The sequence below is a fragment of the Phacochoerus africanus genome, chromosome 2 (assembly GCF_016906955.1).
Source record: "Phacochoerus africanus isolate WHEZ1 chromosome 2, ROS_Pafr_v1, whole genome shotgun sequence".
Lineage (NCBI taxonomy): Eukaryota > Metazoa > Chordata > Mammalia > Artiodactyla > Suidae > Phacochoerus > Phacochoerus africanus.
The window spans coordinates 148,356,631-148,382,872 of record NC_062545.1 but is presented as its reverse complement, the minus strand read 5'-3'; the positions used below and the strand labels follow the sequence as shown (position 1 = coordinate 148,382,872).

Sequence of the window (26,242 nt, the reverse complement as noted above, 5' to 3'; positions counted from 1 at the left end):
TCCAGAGCCCTCCTGGCGTGACTCCTGCCCCACCCAGAGGTGGCACATCTCTGATTAGGCTAAAACATAGCATTACCTCACTCAACAGCTCCTTTACAAATCAAGACACAGTTTGGGGACTAATTTTAAATAAGAAAGTCTATATTATATATTCGTAGGCTTAATGACCTTAAATGATTTATTCATGTTAAATTTTCTTAGTTATTTGTAAAAGCCATTCAGTAAACATAGAATTTCTAAGATTATTAACTGGAACACTGTGTCAGGTATGTTTCTTAATGGTCCCTCTGTTTTTCTTCATAATTAATGAGACTTCCTCACATTTTTAAAGGTATGCTTTTTTTACCTTTTCAGTAAACAAAAGTAGAGTCCACAGCATTTGTGCCCTTTCAGCTTCAGTGCTTATCATTGCAGGGCTGGTTTTCCTTTGTCACAGCCATTGTCCTTCAGCATGTCATTTTGTAGTGAAACTCCCATATAGCATCACATTATTTCATCTGTAAATATTTAGTCTGTATCTCTAGTAGGATTTTGGGGGGGGAGGGGGACAAAACCTAAATCTTGTCTTTTTCACTGGAGTCTCACAGCCCCTGCTGCCTGAGGTCTCGGGAGCAGGAATGGTTTCTTTCCAGAAGGATGCAGCCTAGTGGTCACGCTTGTGCCCGCCCGAGACTTTTCAGGCAGCAAGGGCAGGCATCTGGGCTCTGGGCCTCCGGGCCTGCCAGGCCCCTGACGTAGATGCATCAGGGCCGCCGGGGTGCCATGGGCCGGTTGAAACCCCAAGGGGTTGGAGACAGGACCATTTCCTGGTTTATTTCAGGCTGCATGGTTTCCAGGGCCCTGTTCCCAACTTGTGTTTTGTCTGTTTGTATTTCTTCTTGCCTATCGTGTAACTCATGATCGCTGATTCCGGTCATCAGACCTAGCCATCCACAGGGGTCAGCCAGGGCACCCAAGTGCAGGACTGCAGTCTGTGTGGAGGATCATCACTTCCCTAGGCCATTCCTGCCTCTCTGTGCACTTGTCCTCGAGCTGTGTCACCCCCCCTAACTGCCAGCCAGGTGCTGCCTGGGCCCCCCCCGACCTCACCCACAGAGGCTGGCACACTGTGTTTGTAGGCATTTGTTTCTGACTTGATTTTGCACAGACTGGACTGAATTACACGTGCCTTTTGCAGTTCTTCCCTGACAGAAGGCAGAATATTGTCAGCCTCCTAGTCAGTTTTGTGAAAACAGTCTTTTTCTTCTGTAATGTACCCTGGTTTGGCATATATTTACCTTTGAGAGTCTGTCAAATGAAAACAAGCTTATATGGGTATATATTTATCACCTGGGTGATCATACACCCCCCCAGAAGCACAGACACTTAAAACCATGCACTGTATTAATTGGATGTCATTCATTTTAATACAGAGGATTTTACAACCTAGAACATTTATTCATAGAAGGAAAATTTTAAAGGAGAAGGAATAGGACTTAATCTGTGTTTAGATTAAATAGTACCAGTAACATCTTTTAAAAAAAAACTATTTTACATTATCCAAAAATATGATTTTAATAGCTCAAGTTATTTTACTAGAAAAAAATTAAAAACAGTAAAGGTGAGTCATATAAACACAGCAAGTGGTATTTCATTGAAGAAAAATTTTAAAAATCTTTTTTACTGAAAACTGTGTGTTGATTAGCTGGTTAGACAGTACCTTTTATTCCCTATGTTGTGTTTTATTATTAAGATGCTAAATTGCTACAACCTGATTTCCTTTGCCCTCTGGAAACTCAGAGACCCCACCCTCTGGGATTATTAACACGGTGATGTTGGGATGGCTGACATGCATAATTTCTAGTCTCTAGTGGAACTCGTGTGAAATGAGGTCGTTCAGCTATCAATGAACTTCATGCAGCTCAAAGAGAGGAAGTCACCCAGGGCTGTGTGGGCAGAACGCGGGTGTGGGATGATGGGCGTGGGCAGGAAGGGGCACCACCTGAACAGAGAGGCCCTGTCACCAGCCAGCCCTGCGACTGGAGGGCAGAGCAGGTAGGGCTCAGAGCATCAATGTCTGACAGCCCAGGACTCAGTCCTCCCACACCCTCCCCCGGGGAGGCAGCAAACTGGACATCAGACCGGGAGTGTCCCCAGAGTGTGGCGATGATTGTATTTGGTTATTATTGTCTGCAACACTAGACAGGCAGCTTCAGAGACTGGTGCAAGCTGGATGGCCTCACAGGACTAAGGGAATGTTCATAACCATTTCTCCTGCTTTTTGCTTTCTGCCGTTTTACACACAGTATTTTTTTAAAGAATAGTGAAAGCAGTTGAGAATATTCCATTCCATTCTGTTTTTAGCCTTACTTTTAGAAGTAATGAATAAACAGGAATTATTAAGCATTTAGCAAATTCATGCCGGGCTAAAGTAAATCTGTTAAAAGGACATTATCAGATTTTGAGTTGTTGCAGTGAGTTTTTTTGGTACAACCAAGAGACATCACTTTGTAATTCAAGGATAAGGAAGTAACCCATCATTCCAGTAGGTGGTTTGTGGAGGTTATCACCTCTTGCTTTTCTTACCCTGAGCTTATAAAAATTATGCATGTCAGCCATCCCAACATCACCATGTAAATAATCCCAGCATTGGCTCTAATTTCTTGACGTCCCATATTTGACAGACTCCTTCTCAAGCCGGTGGAAACAGCACCAGTTCAACGCCTCCAAGAAAATCTCAATCTTCAGCTCCCAAAGTTAGAAAAAGCGTGAGCAGCCGAGTCCACGAGGCAGTGAAGGCCATCGCCCTGTGCCACAACGTCACCCCTGTGTACGAAGCCCACGGAGCAGCCACAGAGACCGAGTTTGCCGAGGCAGACCAGGACTTCAGTGATGACAACCGCACATACCAGGCCTCCAGCCCCGACGAGGTCAGTGGGTCCCCATCCTTGGTGCAGACCCTGCCTTCCCATCAGCCCGAGGCCTGAGGGCTGGACTTGGGCATGAGGAAGGACCCTTACTGTGATTCAGAGCAGGCTTTAGCCGTGGCCCACAGAGCCATCCAGAGCCCTCCTGGCATGACCCCTGCCCTACCCAGGCCTTCGACTCCGTGCCCACATTTCAGAATGTCTTAGAGTCCATAACAGGAAAAGCATGAGAGGGGTTTGACCAATTCCATAAAATCTGCAGGCTACATCCTACGTCCGGTTTTCTCTTCTCTACAATAAGTCATCAGGTTTGTGTGTTCCATTTCCAGCTCTTTTTGCCAGAATTTAGGTACAGTGTATCTATTTCAAAAGAGAATTGGGAAGTAAATAATATCCAAAATCTACAGAAGACAGAATTGGTGAAAACTTGAATATGGTAAATTAGTCGTTTCTGACTCTACATTAATCATTGTTTGATATTTATGTTGAGAAAAGCTAGTGTTAATTTATCCACTTCCCATACAGTCTCAGTATATTTTATATAGTTTTCTTATCTTCTTTCCACTCAAGTTTCTTCTGAGAATTCTGTGAAGTAATCAACCAACCATGGATGCAATGTAAGCAGACGGACTTCTTCAAACACCTTATAAAATTGCATTTTATGAGTGAACAGCCACTCAAAAAAGTACCTTTAATCAAAGGGTTTTTTGCTTTATTGGAGTTTATATAGGTTATTTACAGTGTTGTGTCTGCTGTTCAGCAAGGGGATTCAGTTATATACACATATACATCCTTTTTCATACTCTTTTCCATATGGTTTAGCCCAGAATATTGAATATTGTTCCCTGTGCTGTATGGTAGGACCTTGTTGTTTAATCATAGTTGTTGTTATTTTCTTTTTTAGGGCCACACCAGAGGCATGTGGATGTTCTCAGGCCAGAGGAACTGCAGCTGCCGGCAATGCCAGATCCTTAACCCACTGAGCCACAATGGGAACTCACTAATCAAGGTTTTTAAAAAACCTGGTATGATATTTTAAGGAGAGGAGCCTGTTGATCCCAGTAATGAGTTTATTTCCTAAGAGAAGAATGCTGTCTGGTAACACTCACTCCTGGAGGCCAAGGTCACACTGGGAATGGGGGCAGCTTGCCTCTGGTTGGGTCTCCTGCCTACAGGCAGCACCATCTGGGCAGACTTCCTGGCTGGGGACAGCAAGTACTGTCACTCCTCTTGTGTCCATGAAACGATGACTATGTCCTGGCAAATGATTCCCAGAGGTCCCCTCACGTCTTTGTCTGCGGACTGCAGGTAGGCACCCCGGCAGGGGCTCTTACTCTAATGGACTAATGGTTTTCTTGACTTTTTTATCCTTTCTGTGTTCTGCGTACTCTTACACACTCAGTTCTAGAAATGGTGGTACTTCTCTAGGCCTGGGGGGCTGACACTTCACCACTCTGAGAACGAGTAAGCTGCATCCCCCTAGGAACCACTGAGTCTTATAAATCTTTCCTTTGACATCCTTTGAGAATATGAGTCGAAGGCTGCAGAAGACAGACTGGTGGGGCTGGTGCTCGGGGCTGCACCTCTGACGGTCCCAGGGTGGAGAGAGAGGCCTTGTTATCACCATAAAGAACACCAGAAGAAACCCTAATGTACCAGCAGCTCACAGCCTTTGCGGAGCTCCTACCGCTGCTTTGTGTTTTGAAACCAGATTTATTTTTGAAGCTTTAGTTATACAGGTATCTACTTTTTTTTGAAATTGAAGTATAGTTTATATACAATACCATGTAAGTTACAGGTGTACAATATAGTAATTCCCACTTTTTCAAGGTTATACTCCCATTTATAGTTATTGTAAAATATTGGCTATATTCCCCGTGTGTACAGTATATCCTTACAGCTTATTTTATACCTAATAGTTTTTACCTCTTAACCCCCACCCCTATCCTACCCCTCCCTACTTCCCTCTCCTCAGTAGTAACCACTAGCTTATTCTCTAAATCTGTGAGTCTGTTTTTTGTTATATACCTCATTTGTTGTGTCTTTTAAATTCCACGTATAGGTGATACTATACAGTATTTGTCTGTCTTTGTTGACATATTTCACTTAGCATAATACCTTCCAAGTCTATACATATTGTTGCAGATGGCAGAATTTCATTCTTTTTTATGACTGAGTAATATTCCATTGCATATACATACCACATCTTCTTTATCCATTTCTCTGTTGATGGGCACTTAGGTTGTTTTCATATCTTGGCAATTGTAAATAGTGCTGCTGTGAATAGTAGGGGGTGCATGTATCTTTCTGAATTAGTGTTTTCATTTTTTTCAGATATATACCCAGGAGCAGAATTGCTGGGTTACATGGTAGTTCTATTTTTAGTTTTTTGAGGAACCACCATACTATTTTTCATGGTGGTTATACCAATTTACATTCCCACCAACAGTGCACCAGGCTCCCTTTTCTCCACATCCTCACCAGTACTTGTTATTTCTTGTCTTTTTGATGATGGCCATTCTGACAGATGTGAGATGATGTTTCATTGTGGTTTTGATTTGCATTTCCTTGATAATTAGCGATGTTGAGCATCTTTTCATGTACCTATTGGTCATCTGCATGTCTTCTTTGGAGAAATGTCTATTCGAGTCCTCTGTTCATGTTTTAATTGACTTGTCTGTTCTTAATGTTGAGCAGATAAGCTGTGGATATGTTCTGGATATTGTCCCCTTATCGGCTGTATCATTTGCAAATATTTTCTTCCATTCAGTTAGTTGTCTTTGCATTTTGTCAGTGGCTTCCAAAAAACTTTAAAGCTTAATTAGGTCTTATTTGTTTATTTTTACTTTCATTTCCTTTGCTCCAGGAGACAGATCCAAAAAAAAAAAAAAATGCTGTAACTTAGGTCAAAGAGTGTTCTATCTATGTTTTCTTCTAGAAGTTTCATGGTTTCTGGTCTTACATGTAGATCTTCAGTCTGGTTTGAGTTTGTTTTTGTGTGAGATGGTAGGGAATGTTCTACTTTCATTCTTTTCCATGTGGCTGTCTAGTTCTCCCAGCATTTTTTTTTTATTCTAAGTATTTTATTGTATGCTGCTGCCAGTGCATATAAAATAATTACCCTTGTGAAAAAGAAATTCATGAAAATTCAGAGAGGTAGATGTTAAGGACTGACAAAAGTACAAGTTTGTTTTGTATAGTATGGCACGTGTTATAGAGATAGGCTTTTATACAGGCTACAAATTCACCTCTCCTTGGGATATTCACTGGTTCATGAAAAGTGGTTTAGAAAACCTTACTACAGAAAGGAACAGACTTTCTGGAGTCTGAAGGGATTCGTTACTTGAAGAGACTCCAGTCAGCAGGGGGTCATGTTGAGCATTTTGTAGACAGAACTGTTTCAAATCTGCAGCTGCCTGGGAAACCTTCACGCGGTTGAGCCCAGAGTCCTGCCAGAGCTGCTGAACCACTTTCTTCACGGTGGCAATGCTGGAGGAAGCAGACATGGCATGCTCGAGGGCCAGACAGGTTGGCCGTCTGGCAGGAGTCAGTTACATTTATGTTTTTTCAGGAAGTTGTCTTACTGTAACCCAAATAAACCACTTTAGAAGTCATCACAAGTTCGTTGTGCAGGAGCTTAAGGTGGTGCAGAAATAGTACACAGGTGAGAGAGCTCATCTTTTCCAACATGAAAAGATGAGAAGAGCCTCTTGGTCACTCGTCTGCCAAAGCTTGGTGCTCACTCCTCCTCCACAACCTGCTGAGCTTCCTCTCTTCCCCATGGTCATTCTGTGATCTCAGGGTCACATGGCCATACGGCTTCCCCTGGCATCCGTTTGCTCCAGAGCCCAGGGTGCCTCCCTAGCACCCAGCACCTTCCTGCTTCACAGCACGTGCCTGGGCCTTGCTGTGACTTCCAAGCATGAGGCCTTCAAGTCGGACCTTGCAAGCGGGACCCCAGGCCTGACCTTGGCCCCTGGGCCTCTGTCCAGCCATGCCCAACAGAAACATCTTCCTAAGTTTAAGCAGCTGAGGGCTGGTGCGCCTGTGGATGGGGGCCAGGGCGCTGCTCTTTTCTGAACACCATGACATTACTATTTGGGATCGTTGCAGTAACCTTACTACTTTTATAATTAGAGCTTTTGTACTGAACCAAAAAGAATGAGAAAAGCTGAAGAAAAAGCAGAGTCTCGAGCCCACTCTATCTCGAGCGACTGTGGCCTCGGCAGTCTTTGTTCTCCAAGCGCCCTTGTGGTTCTGTACAAACTATAAGGCGCATCCCAGCCAAGCGATGTGTCCACTGTGCTGTGCTCTGTGTCTGGGACACTGGTCTCTGCCGACGGAAACTCTGGCTTAGGAGGTGGTAGGAAGGTGCTGCTGATGGGCTTGGAAGGAGATAGAGAGTTCAGTGACCCGGATGGGCCTGACACACATATGGGCCCTAGGACCACATCCCCCGCAGGCAGGCCAGGGAACAGCCCCTCCCCACGGTGTAGACCACGGGGCTTTGGGGTGGATGTATTTGCCGCTTTGTGAATCACAAAGCCTCTCCTCCCAGGGGTTGTGGGTGTGCCCATGCCTGCAGTGCTATCGGCTGTGCCAAGCCCACCTGTCCGAGTCCTGTATCAGGGAGCTGGGGACTGGGAACATGAGTCCTCCCAGCTCTCATCCTCAGGGCCCCATCCCAGCTCAGGGTCCCTCCCACCACCAGCACCACTCTGTTTGATAGATTGAGACAACCAGCAGGTATATAAAAATCTCTCTACGGCCAGAGTCAGTATGACCTTTGGCATCGTCATACTGGGCGTCACATGTTTTCTTTGGTGACAGGGAACCTAGGAAGAGGTGCATGGCTTGGTGCTCACAGCAGACAAGGTGGTGGTCAGGGTGCGGAAGAGCTGCATGGTGCCCTTTCCGCATCCTGGGTGGGCCTTGAGACACACACAGGTCCCTCCCTTCCTCCTGCACGTTGCTTTTCATAGTCTTGCATTTTAGACATTCTCTCCAGGTCCATGTGATTACATATTAGAATTATTTTCCATCCCTGAGTGTGGGAATTTAGATCACAGATGTTTCCCAAGGAAAATTTTCTTAGAAGGTTTAAAAGTCCTATATTACATATTTACCTTATTACCTGCCAAAAATAAATACAAGGTTTGCTGAAAATACCTGAGGTATGGTTTTTTGGTTTTTTGTTTTTTGTTTTTTGTGGGTTTTTTTTTTTTTTTTTTTTTGTCATTTTTGGACGCCCCATGGCATGTGGAGCTCCTGGACCGAGAGTCAAATCAGAGCCAAAGTCACGACCACAACTGCAGCCACACCAGATCCCTAACCCACTCTGCTGGGCCAGGCATCCAAACACACGTCCCAGCATCTTCCAAGATGCCACTGATCCCATTGTGCCACAGCAGGAGCTCTGGGATTTTTTATCTTTTAGTTTTTATATAACACTTTTGAAATCTTAAATTAGGAATTCAGGATAGAGAGGGATTTCAGTGATACAAAGATTTCCAGAACTAAACACTGCTAATCTTATATTTACATTTTTTTACTTTAAAATTTCTTTCTCTTTTGGAAATTGGACAGTGATTAAAAATGGCAGACAACTAAATAACCTTTAAGAAATTACTAACACATATTTTAAATCTCAAAATGAAAGGAGTCAGCTTCATCATAAAATTTGCAGGTTTATTTTCTCTTTTTAGGGGCACACCCATGACATATGGAGTTTCCCAGGCTAGGGGTCAAATCTGAGCCGGCCTATGCCACAGTCATAGCAATGCAGGATCTGAGCTGTGTCTGTGACCTACTCCACAGCTCACTGAAATGCCAGATCCTTAACCCACTGAGAAAGGCCAGGGATTGAACCTGCATCCTCATGGATACTAGTTGGGTTCGTTAACCACTGAGCCATGATGGGAACTCCAGCTTCATCATAATTTTTAAGGCACTCTGTTGATGCAGTGTTTGCAGGTCACCAAAGCCCAAGGAAAACCATCTGAACAGGTCGTAATTTTGCTTATTGAACTTTGCTGCAGTTAGGTTGACAGATGATGGGACTGTTTCCCAATCACCAAAATACTGTTTTAAAAGCATTTTTTATTGAATAGAGAGCTTAGAATATTGTACCCTGGGGCTTTACTCAGGGAAGTGGCTCAGTTGATGTTTTCTGTTTGCCCTCAGCTTTGACCTATCCCGACATGAATGGTTAACGAGCTGCTTTCTCATTTGGGAAACTTAACTGGCTTCACATATTCTGTACCAACACTGGACTCCCACAATCTCTGTTTGTTTGTAGCTCCTGTACCATCTTATTTTTCATAAAGAATATGAGCTACTGAGTAGAATGTGCTAGTTTTTGTGTCTCTGAGGTTGCAGCAGCTCTTCATTTTTCATTTTACTGAAAATAGGATCTTCTACCTTACCTGCGCACCTGCACAGATGCATTTACAAATAGTGGAATTCTCAGGAATAAACTTTAAGTCCCCAAAGGCTCTGAGGTATGGTCACTGAGCACCTTCAGGGATGTGTGTTTGGTGCTTAAAAGTGCAGCAAGTGCTGGGTGTCAAACAAAGTGTGAGTGCATGATTTCATATTCAGAATGTGGAGCCTGCTTTGGCCCCAGTCGCTTTTTCTTATGATAAGTGATCAATGTTTCATTTTCTCTGAGAGAGTAGAGTTTCGCTTGCCTGTCTCTTTTTCTCTACAGCCTCAGCATAGCAAACTCAAGCTTAGCAAAAGCATTAACGTTGCCTGGAAATTCCTGGACAAAGTTAAAATCCAGGCCTCTTGAGTTGTGTTTCCAGTGCAGCTGCAGAAAGCTGCCTAAGCCCATGTCACCAATGGTCGTCCGCACCTGTAAGCTCAGGAGACATCCTCGGGCACCAGGGTCCTCAACTCAAGTGAGCAGGGCAGTGTGACACAGGCCTATATATTAATATGATTTCATAATGTAGGTATCATCTCTTCATATGGACATTTATGTGCAAGAAGCAACTAAAAATCTATGACAAACCATAAGCAACCCTCAGCATTGCCTTTGGGTTTACCCTAATGTATACAGTGTGCTATAGTTTTAAATTCATTTTGTTTTGTGTACTTATTTGAAGGAGGAGTAACTGATATTTTGTTATTATGTTTGTGGGTGGCTGGTAAAAAGAAACAAGTGAAGTTGGCATCCAACTAAAAAGTATAGAAGAAAAAGGCAAAACCAGAGGAAAGTAGGAGAAAGAAAAGATAAAGGAAAACATGAAAGTAATGATTAAGCAGTAAATTCAAAAGCTGATCCTTTGAAAGGTAAATAAAATGGAAAACGTGTTGGCAAAAATAGTGAATAATACAAAATAGTGAATGCAGACTAAGTATTCATACATAAAATTATTCATATGAAGAGTGTATAGTAGATAAGCCTTAATTTTTATATGATAATATTAAAACACAGACCAAATGCTAATATTTTTGGAAACTTCATTAAATAACTATGTTCAGGAAAAATATAAATTAGTAAAGTGGAGTCTAAAGGACTATATAAAACCTGAGTAAGAGTGATTCAGAGTCATTAAAAAATAGTTTTGGACCAGACAGTTTTATAGGTCAGTTATTTTGACCCAGAAAAAAAAAAAATCCCTCACTATAAAAACTTTCCTGAAATAAGGGGAAAATTCTAAAGCTTTTTCAGTCATTTTGTGAAGCCAAATTAATCTTACATTCTAAAATCTGACAGGATGACACACAATAAGAAAGAAATTAATAGATTAACCTTATTAACAGAGATACAGAAATCCTAAAATAATGCAAACAAATCAAACTTAAAGTATATTGAGAGACCATGACAAAGTGCCATTTATTTTGGGAATATAAGAATGATTCAATACTAGAAAATATATTAATATGGCTTTATATCATGGAGGTCACATGATAATCTCATTTCCATTAGAGGCTTTCAAAGCATAAAGCTAAAAAGTCAGGGGCCATTCCTGACTAACACCACAAAGCCAACAGTAGTAATAAATCCAAAATAGAGAGGTCCTTTCCCAACCTGATTCATGGTTCCAGTCTTAAATCAGCACTCACCATCACACCAACTAAGTCTTTCCAAGTGAAGAGTGAGACAAACACATCTGCTGTCACCAGTGCCATTTCATATTGTCCTGGAAGTTCTCTCCAAGACAGGATGTCAGAAAAAAAATCAATGTAATTATTAAAAGGAAATAAAGTGATCCCTTACACACAGTAAGACTATGTCTAGGAAAGCAAAAGAACCATCTGCAGAACCACTGGAATTCATGGGGTCTCAGTATGTTGTCTCAGTGAGAATACGGGTCCATGGGAGCCTGTGGTGCTAAGGACCACACCCACCCGATTTCGCAAAGCCTCAGCCATAAAAACACTCAGTCATGAACCTAAATAGAAATATGCCGTGTGAACAACAACAGCTAACACTGACTGCTTCTCACTGTGTGACCTCCATATATTCACTTAATCCTTTCAACGACTTCTGAAAGAGGTGCCTCACTGCAATTATGAGCAAAGCACAGAAAGTGCAGTTGTGTCCTCCAAGGGCAAGGAAAATCTGTTTTGTTTTTTTCTGCCCGACAGTGTTCAAATAATGGTCAACCCTCACCATCCTGCAGAACTATCTGGAAGTTCTAAAACCCTCCAAAGTATGGATTTCTCCCAAACCTACTGAAAGAGAATCAGTAGAATTAAAAATTTCTTACCAATTCACTATATTACTCCTAGGTAGTTGATCTGTTTAAAAAATAGTTTATTTGTATTATGTTTTAGCTAAATGTGTACAATGAAATATACATCATTCAATAAGTTAATATCTTCACACTACTCTTCTATGAGTCTATGTTTTACCAACACAGAAGACCCCTGGTGAGGGCACTGGGTGGGAAGCCAATAGTTCCTAGTTATAGAGATTTCAGCGCACTTGTCCAAGGAGAATAGGCTTATATGTTGACATATATTAGAGATTTCAGATCATCCCTAGGCCAGCTCTCTAACAGTCACCAAAGCATCCTAAGTGTATCTCAGGGCCTTTACCTCTTAAAGAAATTTGATTTGCAACTAAAAACCTTCCCACAAAGAATTTCCAGGCCCTGGTGTCTTTGGTGGTAAATCTACCAAACATTTAAGAGGAGATAATTTAGTATCCAGACTCTTCCAAAAAATAAAAGGGGGAGAAATACTTCTCAGCTCAGTTTGTGATGCTGGTGTTAATCTGATTCTATAATCAGACTAAAGCAATACAAGAAACTGCAAACCAATAGCACTTAGGAACATACATGCAAAAATGAATTTAAAAACATAAGCAGGTAAAACCCAACAATATATGAAAAAGATAATACACCATGATCTAGTGGGGCTTATCACAGGAATGCACAGTTGGGTCAGCAGTTGTAAATCAGTCAGTGTAGTTTTCATTATGGACCGACTAAAGAGGAGAATCCTTATCGTCATTTCATTACCTTCAAGGGGGGAAACCACCTGACAAAATCAAACACTCGTTCCTTATAAAAACTCTCAAACTAGGAATGAAAGAGAACTTCTTCAGCCTAATAAGGAGTGCCTATGAAAACCTGCAGTTCACATGATATTTAATAGAGGAAGTAATCAATCTCCTTCTAGTGTTTGGAACAAGGTCAAGACCTGCACCTCCCACATCTGCTTAGTATCATCCAGACTCCAGGCCAGAGCAGGGAGGTGAGAATAGAGAAACAAAAAACATGCAAGACGGGCAGGAAGAAACAAAACCGTCTCTCTTTCTTTAAAATAGATATGATTGGAGTTCCCGTCATGGCGTAGTGGTTAACGAATCCAACTAGGAACCATGAGGGTTCGGGTTCGATCCCTGGCCTTGCTCGGTGGGTTAAGGATCCGGCATTGCCATGAGCTGTGGTGTAGGTTGCAGACACGGCTCAGATCCGGCATTGCTGTGGCTCTGGCGTAGGCTGGCAGCTACAGCTCCGATTCAACCCCTAGCCTGGGAACCTCTATATGCCGCGAGAGCGGCCTGAGAAATAGCGAAAAGACAAAAATAAAAAATAAAAAACAGATAGATATGATTATCTCCATAGAAAATCCCAAAGGCTGTACTGAAAAGAACCCTACTAAGATGTTATAAGTGAATTTACCAAAGTTGCACATGACAATATCCATACACAAAAATTACTTCTACTTGTATATACTAGCAAAGAGCAATTAGAAATTGAACAATTTTAAAGTTCCATTTATAAAGCACAAAAACCCCAATAAATACTTAGGGATCTAAAGTGTGTGTAGGATTTGTATGCCGAAAAGTATAAGACAATGAAGGAAAATCAAGGACAGCCTATATATGAGAATCTGTTGTGCACATGGATTGCAAGACTTTCTGTTACCAAGGTGTCAACTGATTTTTTTTTTTTTTTTTTAAAGATGGCCGGGAAATCCAGGGTGGAAAGGATGGTCATTTAGATAAATGGGGCTCGGAACACTTGAACAGCCATATGCAAAAAGAGCCTAAACCGATCTCTCACTATTACAAATATTAACTCAAATTGGTCATATACCTAAATGAAAAACCTGAAAGGATACAATTTCTAAAAGAAAACGTAGAAGGAAATTTTTGTAGGCATGAGTTAGGCAATGATTTTGTAGGACATAACAGTACAGATTGTAAAAGAAAACAATTGATAAATTGGACTTGATAAAAATCACATTCTTCAAAAGACAGTATTAAGAAAATGAAGACAAACCATAGATTTGTAGGAAGTTTGCAAAATGAATATCTGATAAATGACTGGTAACAAGCATATGTAAAGAGCTCCCAAAGCTTAACAGTGAGAAAACCACCACTCAGTTTAAACAGCACAAGATTTGAACAACTATGTCACCAAAAATAGATGTGAATTTTTGGAATTTTAGAACTGAATGTGCAGTACCATAAAACAGCTTCTGTCGGGTGACTGGCATCTTGCATGTAAAGAACTTGTTAAAGGTGAGCTGGTAACTCCCAGGGAGGGTGCAGATTCTCAGACTCAAAGCCCATATTACCCAGTCTCTTCCCAGGACATAAGAGGGCCTCACACAAGCAGACACTCAGAAATGATTCCTTCCCTCCTCCCATCTTAGGTGTCTCTTTGGACTTGCCACTGTTAAATCACCTTAAATAAGAGCACTCGTTGTTGATGATTCAGGAAATGTAGTTCTGGTTCCTGAGTCTTGAGCGAGAAAGGACAGGGATGGGGGCCTGGGCGCCGAGGTGCAGCGAGACACGTGCCTGCAAAGTGAGGAAGGGGCAAGGCCCGGGTCTTAAGGGAGCCAGCGATAGGGGATCAGCCAGCAGCGGGGGGCAGGCAGAGGCCAGCCCAGGACCTGGGGAAAGAGAGTATGCCGATGCCTGGGACAGGTGTGTGGCCACAGAAGCTGGGGAAGCTGCAGGCTTGCTCCAAGGCTGTTTGCACTCTCACCTTGCTGCTGTCCAGCTCCGTAACTGGTCAGTCTTTTCTGTCGTAGGGGAATTCTGAGTTTGTTGTTTTCCCTGGATCTACGTGCCGGCTCCCAGGGGACACTTGGCCGGCAAAGCCTAAACTCCTAACTTCCCTCCAGTCACCTGCGGAATGTCTTCAACACTGCGACAATGCTGTTCGTGCTGCTTTAGTAGGAGGCTTACATGCTTTCAGAAAGTGTTTTGTTCTCATTGCTGCAACATCTGTAGGAAGAAAATAGAGTCAAACTGTTTGAAAATTTCTTTCCTTTGAATTCTATGTTTAATATCACTGGATGTAAGTCATTCCCAAGAACCTTCTGAAAAGAGCATCACTAATTTATGTCAAACATACAGAGAACATCCTGAATTCTGAGTGGGTTTCCTCCAGCCCCACTGCCCTGAGACAGGGTGGGAAGCTCCAAGCCAGGAGCTGTCCCATTGGCTGTGGGCCTGGGGCTCTGTGTGGGGCTACATGGCAGCCAAGAAGGTACTGCACAGTGTCGGGTGGCCTGACGTTCTTCGTGTTCTCGCTCATCCTTTGTGGCTGTTTGTTTACAGGCCTGTCAGAAATGTTTAATTTTACATTATCAGAGAGAGTTATGCCCAGCGCTAAGCTACTTAGGTTACAACAGTGATTAAATCATCATTCTGGTGAAAATTTTGAATACTCCCTTTCTTCTGGTTGGTATTATAGAGTTAAACCTCAAAATGATTACTGACTGAAAACAGTTGTACAGAATGCTAGGCTAGGTATCGAAGGCAAGCTGATTTTTGTTATAAGCCACTACCTCAGATGGGTTGTGAAACCAAGCATAAACTAAATAATAAACAGATGGGAGTCGCCAAATATAGAAGCCTTGCGTCCTGACTGCAGCGGGACACCGTGAGATGATAGGGTGTTTGCGGGAAGATACAATTTACAGGTCAGGATGTAATAGTAGCCTTTCACAGTGCAAGCTGAAAACTAACCTTGGGGTGGGGATCATTTGCAGACATGGAGAAGTTGCGTAGAAACAATGTGTGGAGTTTCACTTGACACTTGCAGTGGCTTGTGAGGTTGTCAGTCGGCCCGCTCTGGGTGAGTTTTCATTTCTGAGACATTTCTGTCTCTTTTTAATGCTGTAACTTGGAGCCTATTGCTGATCTTTAAATTACAGACCTAGATCACCGGAGCATGACATGGGGACCTCAGCCTTCAGTATCTTAGTGACACTTTGGAAGGCCAGGGACCTTGGGTTCTAGTGCAAGCGCCACATTGACTCACTGTGTAGCGCTTAACATGCACACGGGATGAGTTGTATGTGTCCTTGGAAAGGTAACCTTATCTGATCTCGAAGCCCATGGCTCAACTTCAGGAGCAAGACCAAGCACACACATCACTGCTGCTGCTGCAAACTACCCAGAGCTGGGACAGGAGAAGCCATTTCAGCAGATGCCTGGCGCAGGGATCAGGAGTCGGGGGCCCCCACTGCCTTTGGTGCTTTCTGCACTCATGAGTTTCCGGGAGATGGGCAGTTAACTGGGGCCTCGAGGAGGAGTGGCTGTGTCATAGCATGGGGAGGAGGCAGCTGTGTAGCCGGCCACTACGAACGTCTCCTGGGTTTGGCAGCCAGAGGAGGAAGTGCCTGTCTGCACACGGTCCTCGCCTGCCAGCAAGAACAACACATCGTGCATCAACTCATAAATTTTGTACAATGAAGTTGCTTTTAAAGGAAAATTGAATTTTTCTCTGAAAATACTTATTTACATTAAAAAATACTAGTCATAAATTATTAATGTCAAAAATTATTTTCCAGTTATGATTTTCACATTTTAGTAATAAGTGATCTCTTTTTGAGTACTTGCCACATGTCAGGGTGTTTAGTTTGATCATTTCCACTTTAGGACGACTTGAAATACATTTTCCACTTGGCAGACAAGGCAGATGAGCCCCAGCGAAGCAAAGGATCAGGTCACAGGGCTTCTAACTGTTGGGGTTGGGCTTGGCCCCCAGGCCTGTTCTCCCTGCGGGCACACTGGCTGTGGAGCCCCACAGTCACCAGTTTATCTGTGACTTAGACACAAGAGGCACCCTCGAGCCCAGCCCTGCCCTGTTCTGAACCCTCCAGCCTGGCAGGTGCACCGCCCTGCATTTTAAATCTTTTAAACCTGGACTCCAGGCAGCAAGTGACACAGATCCGCACAGAAGTGTGGTCACTAATGGTGTTTCTCAGCAAGACCAAGGCCCTCTGTCTCACTGCGGATTCTTTCCCCATAGCAGGGAGTTGCTGGACTTGGCCTCCTTGAGCAGTCAGGTCCCTCGCCTGGTGGCGTCAAAGCAAGCTTGCTACCGCCAGCCTGCAGCTCCCCTTCCTGGGGAGCAAGTGGCCTCACGTCTCACTGGTCTCCCGCAGGTGGCCCTGGTGCAGTGGACCGAGAGCGTCGGCCTCACCCTGGTCAACAGAGACCTCACATCCATGCAGCTGAGGACGCCCAGCGGCCAGATCCTGACCTACTGCATCCTGCAGACCTTCCCCTTCACCTCCGAGAGCAAGAGGATGGGGGTCATTGTCAGGGTACGTGGGGGTCATCATCAGGGTATCTGCCACGTCCCCACAGCGCCTCCCTCAGCCTTGCCCTGATGCCACACTGGCCACCTCAGACTCACTCCAGGGCTTTATGCTTCTCACAGTGTTTTTAAAAATAAAATCCAAACCAATAATTTATGTGGAGAAGCTGGCGTGGCTGTAATGGTAGTGATTTAATGCAGCTTTCCTAAAGACAACTCAGGCAGAGTAAGAAGGTGTTACTTGGGAATTTTTGAAACCAGCTCACGCTGCTCTGTTTAGCACAGCAGCAGGCAGAGGAGTTTGATTGAGGATGACTTAGGACCATGAAGTTGCTAAAATATACCCCTATTAAAAATATCCTAGGAGTTCCTGTCGTGGCGCAGTGGTTAACGAATCTGACTAGGAACCATGAGGTTGCGGGTTCAGTCCCTTCCCTTGCTCAGTGGGTTAATGATCCGGCGTTGCCGTGAGCTGTGGTGTAGGTTACAGACGTGGCTCGGATCCCGCTATTGCTGTGGTTCTGGTGTAGGCTGGTGGCTACGGCTCTCATTAGATCCCTAGCCTGGGAATCTCCATATGCCCAAGAGCGGCCCAAGAAATAGCAAAAAGACAAAAAAAAAAAAAAATTCTAGCAAATACCACAAATACATCTCGAAAGGTGGCTACACTAGGAATCTTATTCAGTCAAACTGTGAAAACTTGAGAGAGTTAGTGTTCACCTTGCCATCCAAGGTGTATTCATTTACAAATTTGATTTCAGAAACCTCAGCACGGCCTCTCAGAACTCACTCCTGCTCTCCGTCCCGATCGCCTGAGCATCCAGGGGGGGAGCGTGGCCCTGTAGGAAGTGTCCGAGGGCCTCCCCGGAAAGGCGTAGCTTCTGGGAGAACTGCGTGTCCTGGCACATCCCTGTTAGAGCAGCTGTTCCCTGCAGGGGGCAGCGTGGCCTCAGCGTATGTTTGCTTCCTCTGTCACAGGACGAGTCCACGGCAGAGATCACGTTCTACATGAAAGGCGCCGACGTCGCCATGTCCACCATCGTCCAATACAATGACTGGCTGGAGGAGGAGGTATGAAATGTCCTCACGATACGTGGGACAGTGGCAAAAATGATGCCTTTCTCTGACATATACTCACTGGCCTCATTGGACCAACTGAGATGCCAGGTTTCAAACCAGATACTGATAGGTCTGTAAGGCAAAGGGGACGGAAAGGCTGTTAAACAATAGCTATTTGGGGCTTCTGTGTGAGTGCAAGTAGATACGTGTAAGTGGGTTCTTGTGAAAAAATGCATTTTTTACATGAGTGAAAAATAGAAAGCATTACTACTAATCATTCACTAAAAAATTCTGAAATATTGTGTATATAACCAAAGGTGTATTTTAATATGATATTTATTTTGTAACCTAAATCATTTACAAGAAGATCTTAATTAGAATTTTAGTCTAATTCTAATTCGTGCATAGGATTCGTTTTAAACATGGAAAATAAGATACAAATATTTCGTCAGATTCTCCCTAAACAGAGATGATTTGTATTTAGCTTCATGAGGTTGCATTATTTGTTGTTTACATGCATGGATTAATAAAAAGGTAGATTTCAAAATAACACTAAACCATTAAAGTTAAAAACGTGACCCTCTTGGAGTTCCCTGTTGGCTCAGCAGGTTAAGGATCCAGCACTGTCACTGCTGTGGCACAGGTTTGATCCCTGGTCGAGGAACTCAGGCACAGGCAAATAGAATGATTAAAAAAAAGACCCTCTTTACTGTGTACATGTTGTTGGTGGGGCCCAGAGTGCCCCTGCCCTCAGGGTGGGAGACCGTCTGCCAGGCCAGGGGCCACACCCCCATGGCCATGATGGTATTGGCTGTACGAATCAATAGCTCCTTCAGGCACTGAATTTAATCAGGGACATGAATAAATTAAATTCCCTGAAGACCTAGTAAAATGCCATAAAAATTACTTTTGGTCATAATGATGTGCAATTAATTATAAAATACTTGTTTAATTTATTTAGCTTTATGAGGTCAAATCGATAAATGTCTTGCAACAGACAGATAATGTCAGATTGTTTTTCACAAAGATAACTTTATTAAAAATCCTTTGCACATTTATTCCCAACATTATATTTTCTTCCACAGATAAATCCTCTGAGTCTCCACCCTTGTCTTTGTTGTAACACCCTTACCGTGCTAAAGCCTTTCCTTTGTTTAAAACCCAGCCCAGTTTACAGGGAGCTTTCCTGTGTCACCAGAGCTCCTGAGTTAGATTCATGGCTGTAAACTTGTGTTCTCCAAATACTGAAAAATAACACACAGCAGCATTTCTTCTCCTATGAGGGCAAGGGCCAATTCTGTCAAACCTGCAGTGAGCACACCCACTTGCAAGATGTGGTGCCCAAGTTCCAGGGGAAGACGTGCTGTTTTATTCCAAAGGACACACGGGGTTAGATTGGGGCAGGAGCCAGGGAAGGGGCACGGTGACCTTGCCCAGCGAGATCCCTGGGCCCCAGGCACTGGGAGGTGGGCCTGCGAGCTGGGACCTGTCCGCCCTCCTCCCGACACAGCCTGTGTGTGGGACAGGAAGCACCAGATCTAATCACAGGATGGATTAGCAAAGAATTTTTAAACCCCGAACCCCGGTTGGTCCTTCGTTGATAGGACACAGATGGTAATACTTCGTCACCGAGTGTAGTTAATGAGCTTTGCTGTACGAGGGCGCAGTTACCAGACACAGAAGATGCCAGGGTCTGTGCACGCAGCCGGGCAGCGGGGAGGGTGGAGGCAGAGGGCATCCCTGGGCCAGGCGGGGTGTCCACGTGGTCCCAGGAGATCAGACACTCCACATCTCCACTCCCTTGGTGGCTGTGACTGCCTCCTGCTGACCTGTGTTGCCGCATCTTTGCGTCCAGGCAGCCCACTGCCAACAGGACAGGTGACACTTCTAGCTGTAAACTGTGGCGGGGGTGTTTTGAGAGAAGTTGCCCAAACAAGTTTGCACCAGTCTGACACCCCTCTAGCCAAGAATCAGCCTTTCTCGAGCCGTCTCCACTGCTCTGATTTTTCCCTGAAGCACTTTTCTGTGATTATGAACAGAGTGGACATCTTTCTCAGACTGTTGGATGTGTTTCCATTTCTGGTTTTAAGTGCCCATTGGCTCTGCCTATCCCTGCAGGGTGCAGCCCCTCTGGGTCCGGTCAGCTTCCCCGCTGGCCTCTGCACCCCAAGTCCCCAAACTAACATCCACCACCCATCAGACACTGCAGCTGCCCACATACTCACCCAGCCACCCGCCCATTTTACTACAGATCAGAGGACCGGCACCACAGGACCTGGTACAAGGGGTCCTGGTCCCCGACCCAAGGTCAGCCCTTGACCAGGGACAACCCTGCTCTCAACCATGCTGACCGATGAGGTAGCTGAGGCCCAGGAAAGCTGGTGGTCCTCCAGCTAGTACGGGGGAAGGCTTTAGGGTCCAGGATCTTCCCCCATCCTGCCCTGTGAGCTCCACTCGAGGCCTTCCTGCCTACCTGGCCTCACCTTCCCTGCACCCCATGCAGCCAGGGGTCAGCCTCCAAGACCCCCCAGCTTCAGTTCAGCCCCTGTAATCCCATTTTTGGAAAGGCCTGATTCGAGGGGGAGAAGAACTTGCTTGTTGTCCAGGGAGCACAGGGTGGCACCGACTTGGCCATTCCCTCTGCATCCCACCCTGTAGGTCAGAAAGAGCAGGGACACCCCCCCCACCCCCCAGGGGAGGGAGGAATGGTCAGGTGGTGTGGAGGTGAGATGCGAGCCTTCAGGGTCCTATGGCCATGGCCAGCCCCAACTGTCCGCCCGCTGCCCTCACGTGTGTGCCCACACAGGTGCAGGACTGGCCAGCTCAGTCAACAGAGGGACGCGGTCATTCCCACAGGAAGCAGTGGACGAGGCCTCAGAGCCCTGTTGCTGTCATGGTCAGGCTGGGCCGTGTGTGACCTGCATCTCCTTTTCCAGTGTGGAAACATGGCCCGAGAAGGCCTGCGTACCCTTGTGGTGGCCAAGCGGGCGCTGACGGAGGAGCAGTACCAGGACTTCGAGGTGAGCAGGCATCCCGTCACCAGCGCCCTTACCACCTGTGGGAAAGGGGCATCACGGAGGCAGCCCAGTGGATGATCACGTCCTCGTGGGTCCTGCATGACCAACAGCACAGCCCGTCTGTCCTCAGAGCCGATACAGCCAGGCCAAGCTGAGTCTCCACGACAGGGCGCTCAAGGTGGCTGCAGTGGTGGAGAGCCTGGAGCGTGAGATGGAGCTGCTGTGCCTGACGGGCGTGGAGGACCAGCTGCAGGCAGATGTGAGGCCCACCCTGGAGATGCTGCGAAACGCCGGCATCAAGGTACTGTCCACGGCCTGGAGGCTGCCGTGTGCCACTCAGCTGAGACAGTGGCAAGTGAGGGGCTTCGTGAGCAGGGGGTCTGCGTGTCTCCTCGGAGGCCAGCCCCCTTGTCTCTCAGACACAGTGGGCCCTTGGGGCGTCCTCACAGCTTTTGCCCTCCCAACCCACCCCAGCTTCTCCCAGGCAGGCTCCACGCCCTCTCCCTCGCTCCTGGTCCTGGATCCTCCACACCCAGGCCTCTCTGCTGAGGATGCAGGCCTGGCAAGGTGCTGGTCTTCACCCACAGCTGCCGCAGTGTCCCACAGAGCTTTATGTGGCAGGACCGGGGGGTGACGAAGGTTACTCAGAAACCACTGTGTGTCTTCTTTTACTGATGTGCGGTGGTTTTCTCCACAAACCGCAATGCTTCTCGCCCCTGCCTGCTGTCCTGCTGTCCTGCCATCCTTCTGTTCTTTTTTAACAGTTTGTCTTTGACTACAGGGAAACTTAGCACTTTGTGGTGTAAGTTTTAGTTTCTACTTTCTTGTCTCCTGTGCTCTCACAGAAGCTCAAAGTTCAGCTATAGCCTGGGTGGGAGAGTGTACCTCACTGCTGCCTCAAGGATCAGGCCCACTGTTGAAGATGAAAAAAGTACAGCTTGCCTTTAAAAGAAATCCTTGTATCTAGCTTGCCCAGAGAGCGACCAGAGGAAGATGTCAGGAGGCAGAGCTGTGCTCAGCTTCAAATAAAACGTGCCCTCAGCAAGTTCTGATGTGATGTGCAGACAGGGGTGCATCCCCGCCATCCTGGAGTCTGGGGGTGGGGGGATGCTGGAGATTCCCCACTACTCAGGTGGGTCTGCTTCCCACATTCCTGTCCAGGTGAGAGTTCAGAGTTAAAGAGCACAATTCAGACTTAGAACATTAGGTGCTCTGAGCCTGATGGTTTGAACTGTGCAGCCAAAGATGTGGGTGCAGAGATGTGATTAATTAGAAGCAGATGACTGGCTCATTTTGTCATAATTTCCATAAGCTTCCAGTCAATCTAGCTCTTGAGTGTCCCTGCTAGACTGTCAGCATGGCCACGGAGTGAATGCTTCTTGTATAGAGGTTTGGGTATTTGTAGTAACTGCTTGCTAAACTCCAGAGTAAGACTTTCTCTCTGAAGAGGTGGGCTCCCATCTCGTTTCTCAAGAAGGTGATTCCACCCAACCTCTGGGCCTTAGAGGTGGTGCTCAGCCAGGTGACACTCGGCCCTGTGTTGTCAGCAGCAGGAGTTCTTGTTCTTTGGCATTAATTGTTCCCAGTCTTGTCATGACAATGTGGTAACCTTAGGTCCAGGCTCAGTAAAGTTAATATAAATGTGTAAAGTAGGGAGTGCCTGTCGTGACTCAGCAGAAACGAATCTGACTAGCATCCATGAGGTTCAATCCCTGGCCTCGCTCAGTGGGTTAAGGATCCAGTGTTGCCATGAGCTGTGGTGTAGGTCACAGACCAGCAGCTGCAGCTCCAAGTTGGCCCCTAGCCTGGGAACCTCCATATGCCTCTCACGTGTGGCCTTTAAAAAAAAAAAAAAAAAAAGACGTGTAAAATAAACAAGAAACACAAATCCTCAAACCAACACTGGGAAAAGCCACAAGTAGATTATGCCAAGAATCAGTATACCATGTGAGGTTTTTGTTTCCTTTTTCCAAAAATGCATATTAATATATGATACATAAGATATCTGGAAGTGCAAATGATAACAAGAAATTACTGAAAGCTTTCTGCCATCCTATAAAATATAGATAAATCATCCTGTTATGTATTAACTGCCCTGATGTTTCTCTCTTTTCAGTCTAGGGGTATTTATACACATTATATGTGTGTGTGATTTTTTTTTTTTTAAGTGAAAGTAGTGTTATTTGACATGACTTACTTGATACAAACAACTTTCGGCGTAAGCATTGCCCGTTTACCCATTTTGCACCTTCATCTTCAACTGAAAATTCCCAAGTCAGAACAAGGATCACAGGGTCTCCCCAGCTCTGCAAACCCTCAGCCCTGGGATCCTTCCAGCCCACTTACTTGGCCTGAAAGGCTGTGTAGACATCTCCTTGTGACACACACAGTTACCCTCATCATCCTCAGCACCAGGCTCCGAAAGCCCTGTCCTTCATGTGCCTCCCGATCTTGGCCTCTGTGTCCATTTTGCTCTGAAGTGTTTCTGTTAAGCAAGTTGGCAGAGCCTTTTTGTGTGTGTGTGGTAAAATGTGCATAACATAAATTTACCATCTTCACCATTTTTAAGTGCACAGTGCAGTGGCATTAAGTACACTTACGCTGTTAGGCAACCACCACCACCATCCATCTGCCTTCACTCTGATGTAAAATTGAAACTCTGACCCCATGAAACACTAATTCCTCAGCCCCTCCCCAGCCCTGGTACCTGCCTTCCTGCCTTCTGTCTCTACGATCTGACTCCTCCAGGGCCCCCACTTAGATGGAATCATGCAGTAGTTGTCCCTTTGAGACTGGTTTATTTCACTCAGCATCATGTCCTCAGGGTTTGTCTACAATGTAGGGGGAGTCAGAATCTCCTAATCTCCTGCCTTTTTTTCCCCCCAGTCACCCTGTGGCATATGGAGTTCCTGGGCCAGGGATTGAATCTGTGTCCTGTTGCTGCAGAGACACCACCAATCCCATTGCACCATAGCGGGAACTCTTCTCCTGCCTTTTTCATATTCATTGTTTGCATGAATACCTTCGTTTTATCCATCCATCTGTCGATGGACACTGGGTTGCTTCCATGGTTGTTGTGAGTCTTGATGCTATATAAAAGATGGATGTGCAGATATCTGTTCAAGGGTAGACACGTTTAAGAGATGAAAATGTGATAGTTTGCGGGGTTCACCAGCTTAAGTTGTTTCCTAGATATGGATGCTGACAGGTGACAAACTAGAGACGGCCACTTGCATTGCCAAGAGCTCACACCTGGTGTCTCGGACGCAGGACACTCACGTTTTCAGACCAGTAAGTATAGGTCTAAAGCACTTCGAATTTTAAATGTCTTATGTTACAATTAAAACTTACTGGTTTTGTGAGAATGTATATGCAATTATTCATTAATTACTAAATATCCATTTTTAAAGAAAATTTTCATATTCAATTTATAAAAATAGATTTCAAACTAATACAGCATTTTAAATCAACTATAATGTAATTTTTAAAACTTTAAAAAATAGAGATTTCTATTAGTTACATATATTAAATACGATAAAGAGCTGCTTTTGATAGAGCGAAACAAGGTCTAAATTCAAAAGTATTTTTCTCTTGTACTATGAGAATCATTTATTAACAAGTAAATATCTATTTTAAAATGGACATACAGCAGTCATCTATTCAGTTTATAAAAATGCATATTGATAAAAATTACATTTCTCTGTTAGTTATACGCCTTTCATGTGGTCCAGGGGCTGCTTTTGTGAGTCAAGCTTTAAATACAAAGTAGTTTAATTGACTACCATTTTCAGATTAAATGTTCTTCCTTAATTAGATCAAAGGAAAATTAATAGAAATGATCTAAATTTATGTGTTTACTGTATCTATTAGTTATGATGAAATTTGATTCAAACAGAAAATAAAAGTTTCTTGGGTCTTGATTGATGGCGGCTGCACAGACATTGTGTGTCTCTTTCTGTTCCAAATGAAGCTCTTGCACCTACAGAAATAGTGATTTGAATATAATTTACATGTAAATGTAGATTATTTCAAAGCATCAGAATCACAAATTAGGCCCTGCAGACTACTATTTGCAATTAAATTATTAATGATTCTGATAAAACTTCAGATCAATTTTTGTTGACTTTTCAGTGTTATAGCCCCACAAATAAAATTCCACATTAAAACGTACCTATTTAAAGATGAGTCTGGGTTTATTTTGGACCACATGAAACTTTTTTTTATTTCAGTCTTGTAATATATCATTTCTTTTATGCCCTATAAAATCTCCATAGAAAGATTCTCAAAAGCTAATACGTTGGTTTCTGAAATGTTTTCATCCTAAAATTAATATTTCAGGATGACTCGATTTTACTCTTTTAAGTCATTTAATTCTCCAGATATTTGGTTTACTTCAACTGGTAGAATAAGTTGAAAGTCATGGCAGAGGCCACATAAGTAGTTTTATAAAAACATTCTACTGAGATAAGAGGTGTCTTTAAGTGAAACCTAGATTTCAGGTCATTCAACCCCTTGCTGCCGTGTGGCTGTGTGGAGCTCCGTTTCTTGGGCTCTGCCTCAGCCGAGTTGTGTTCACGTGTGACCTGGAGAGCCTGTCACCTCCACTCACTGCCCCTCTGGCCACATAGATGTTCAGTGGACGGCTGTCATGCTTTCTTTCTGGAACATACTTACAAGAGCCAGCAGACTGTCGCCCTTGCTACATGAAGGCAGCCCTTAGTTTGTGGGGGTGGTGTCTCTCTTTCTTGACAAGCCAGCGTCTTCTGTTCACTTTATCTCAGTGTAATTGTGGAACTTGCACTGACATTACGGGTAGTTTTCTTGCTCTCAGTTGCCACAGGTTGGAAAATTGTGGTTCATGTTGAATAAGTAGGTATTTAGTCCAGGCACTGTAGAAGACGTTTGAAAGAGCAGCTTGTAGTAGGATTTCTTGGTGTAAAAGACCCTCTGATTTTACAGGTGTCCAAAGATCTAGCTGAGATTTGTCAGTCAGGGCTTGTTTGTCTGTGCCTCTAATCTAAATCCACTGTAATTTGGGTATTTTTCCCCTTTTATGGAGGTGACCAGCCGGGGGGAGGCCCACTTGGAGCTAAATGCCTTTCGAAGGAAGCATGACTGTGCACTGGTCATCTCCGGGGATTCCTTGGAGGTGAGGCTGGTTTTGACCAGCACGTGTCTGTCTGTCTGTCTGTCTGTCTGTCTGTCCTTCTCCCTGGAGGTGAGGCTGGTCCCC

The 26,242-nt window shown here is 44.6% G+C and overlaps 1 protein-coding gene and 1 pseudogene across 4 annotated transcripts in view; one reads left to right on the top strand and one right to left on the bottom strand.

The window, feature by feature from the left end:
* The window catches only part of ATP9B (ATPase phospholipid transporting 9B (putative)), a 196,314-nt gene that overhangs the window by 152,439 nt on the left and 17,633 nt on the right, over window positions 1-26,242 (top strand). For all 4 annotated transcript variants that reach the window (XM_047766914.1, XM_047766915.1, XM_047766916.1 and 1 more), the window contains 7 exons: window positions 2,664-2,909; window positions 16,779-16,940; window positions 17,912-18,004; window positions 20,929-21,012; window positions 21,140-21,310; window positions 24,202-24,300; window positions 26,069-26,158. In XM_047766914.1, the coding sequence (XP_047622870.1) occupies window positions 2,664-2,909; window positions 16,779-16,940; window positions 17,912-18,004; window positions 20,929-21,012; window positions 21,140-21,310; window positions 24,202-24,300; window positions 26,069-26,158 (945 nt within the window). The remainder of the gene's footprint in view (window positions 1-2,663; window positions 2,910-16,778; window positions 16,941-17,911; window positions 18,005-20,928; window positions 21,013-21,139; window positions 21,311-24,201; window positions 24,301-26,068; window positions 26,159-26,242) is intronic.
* Window positions 6,205-6,412, bottom strand: LOC125119648 (guanine nucleotide-binding protein G(I)/G(S)/G(O) subunit gamma-5-like; annotated as a pseudogene).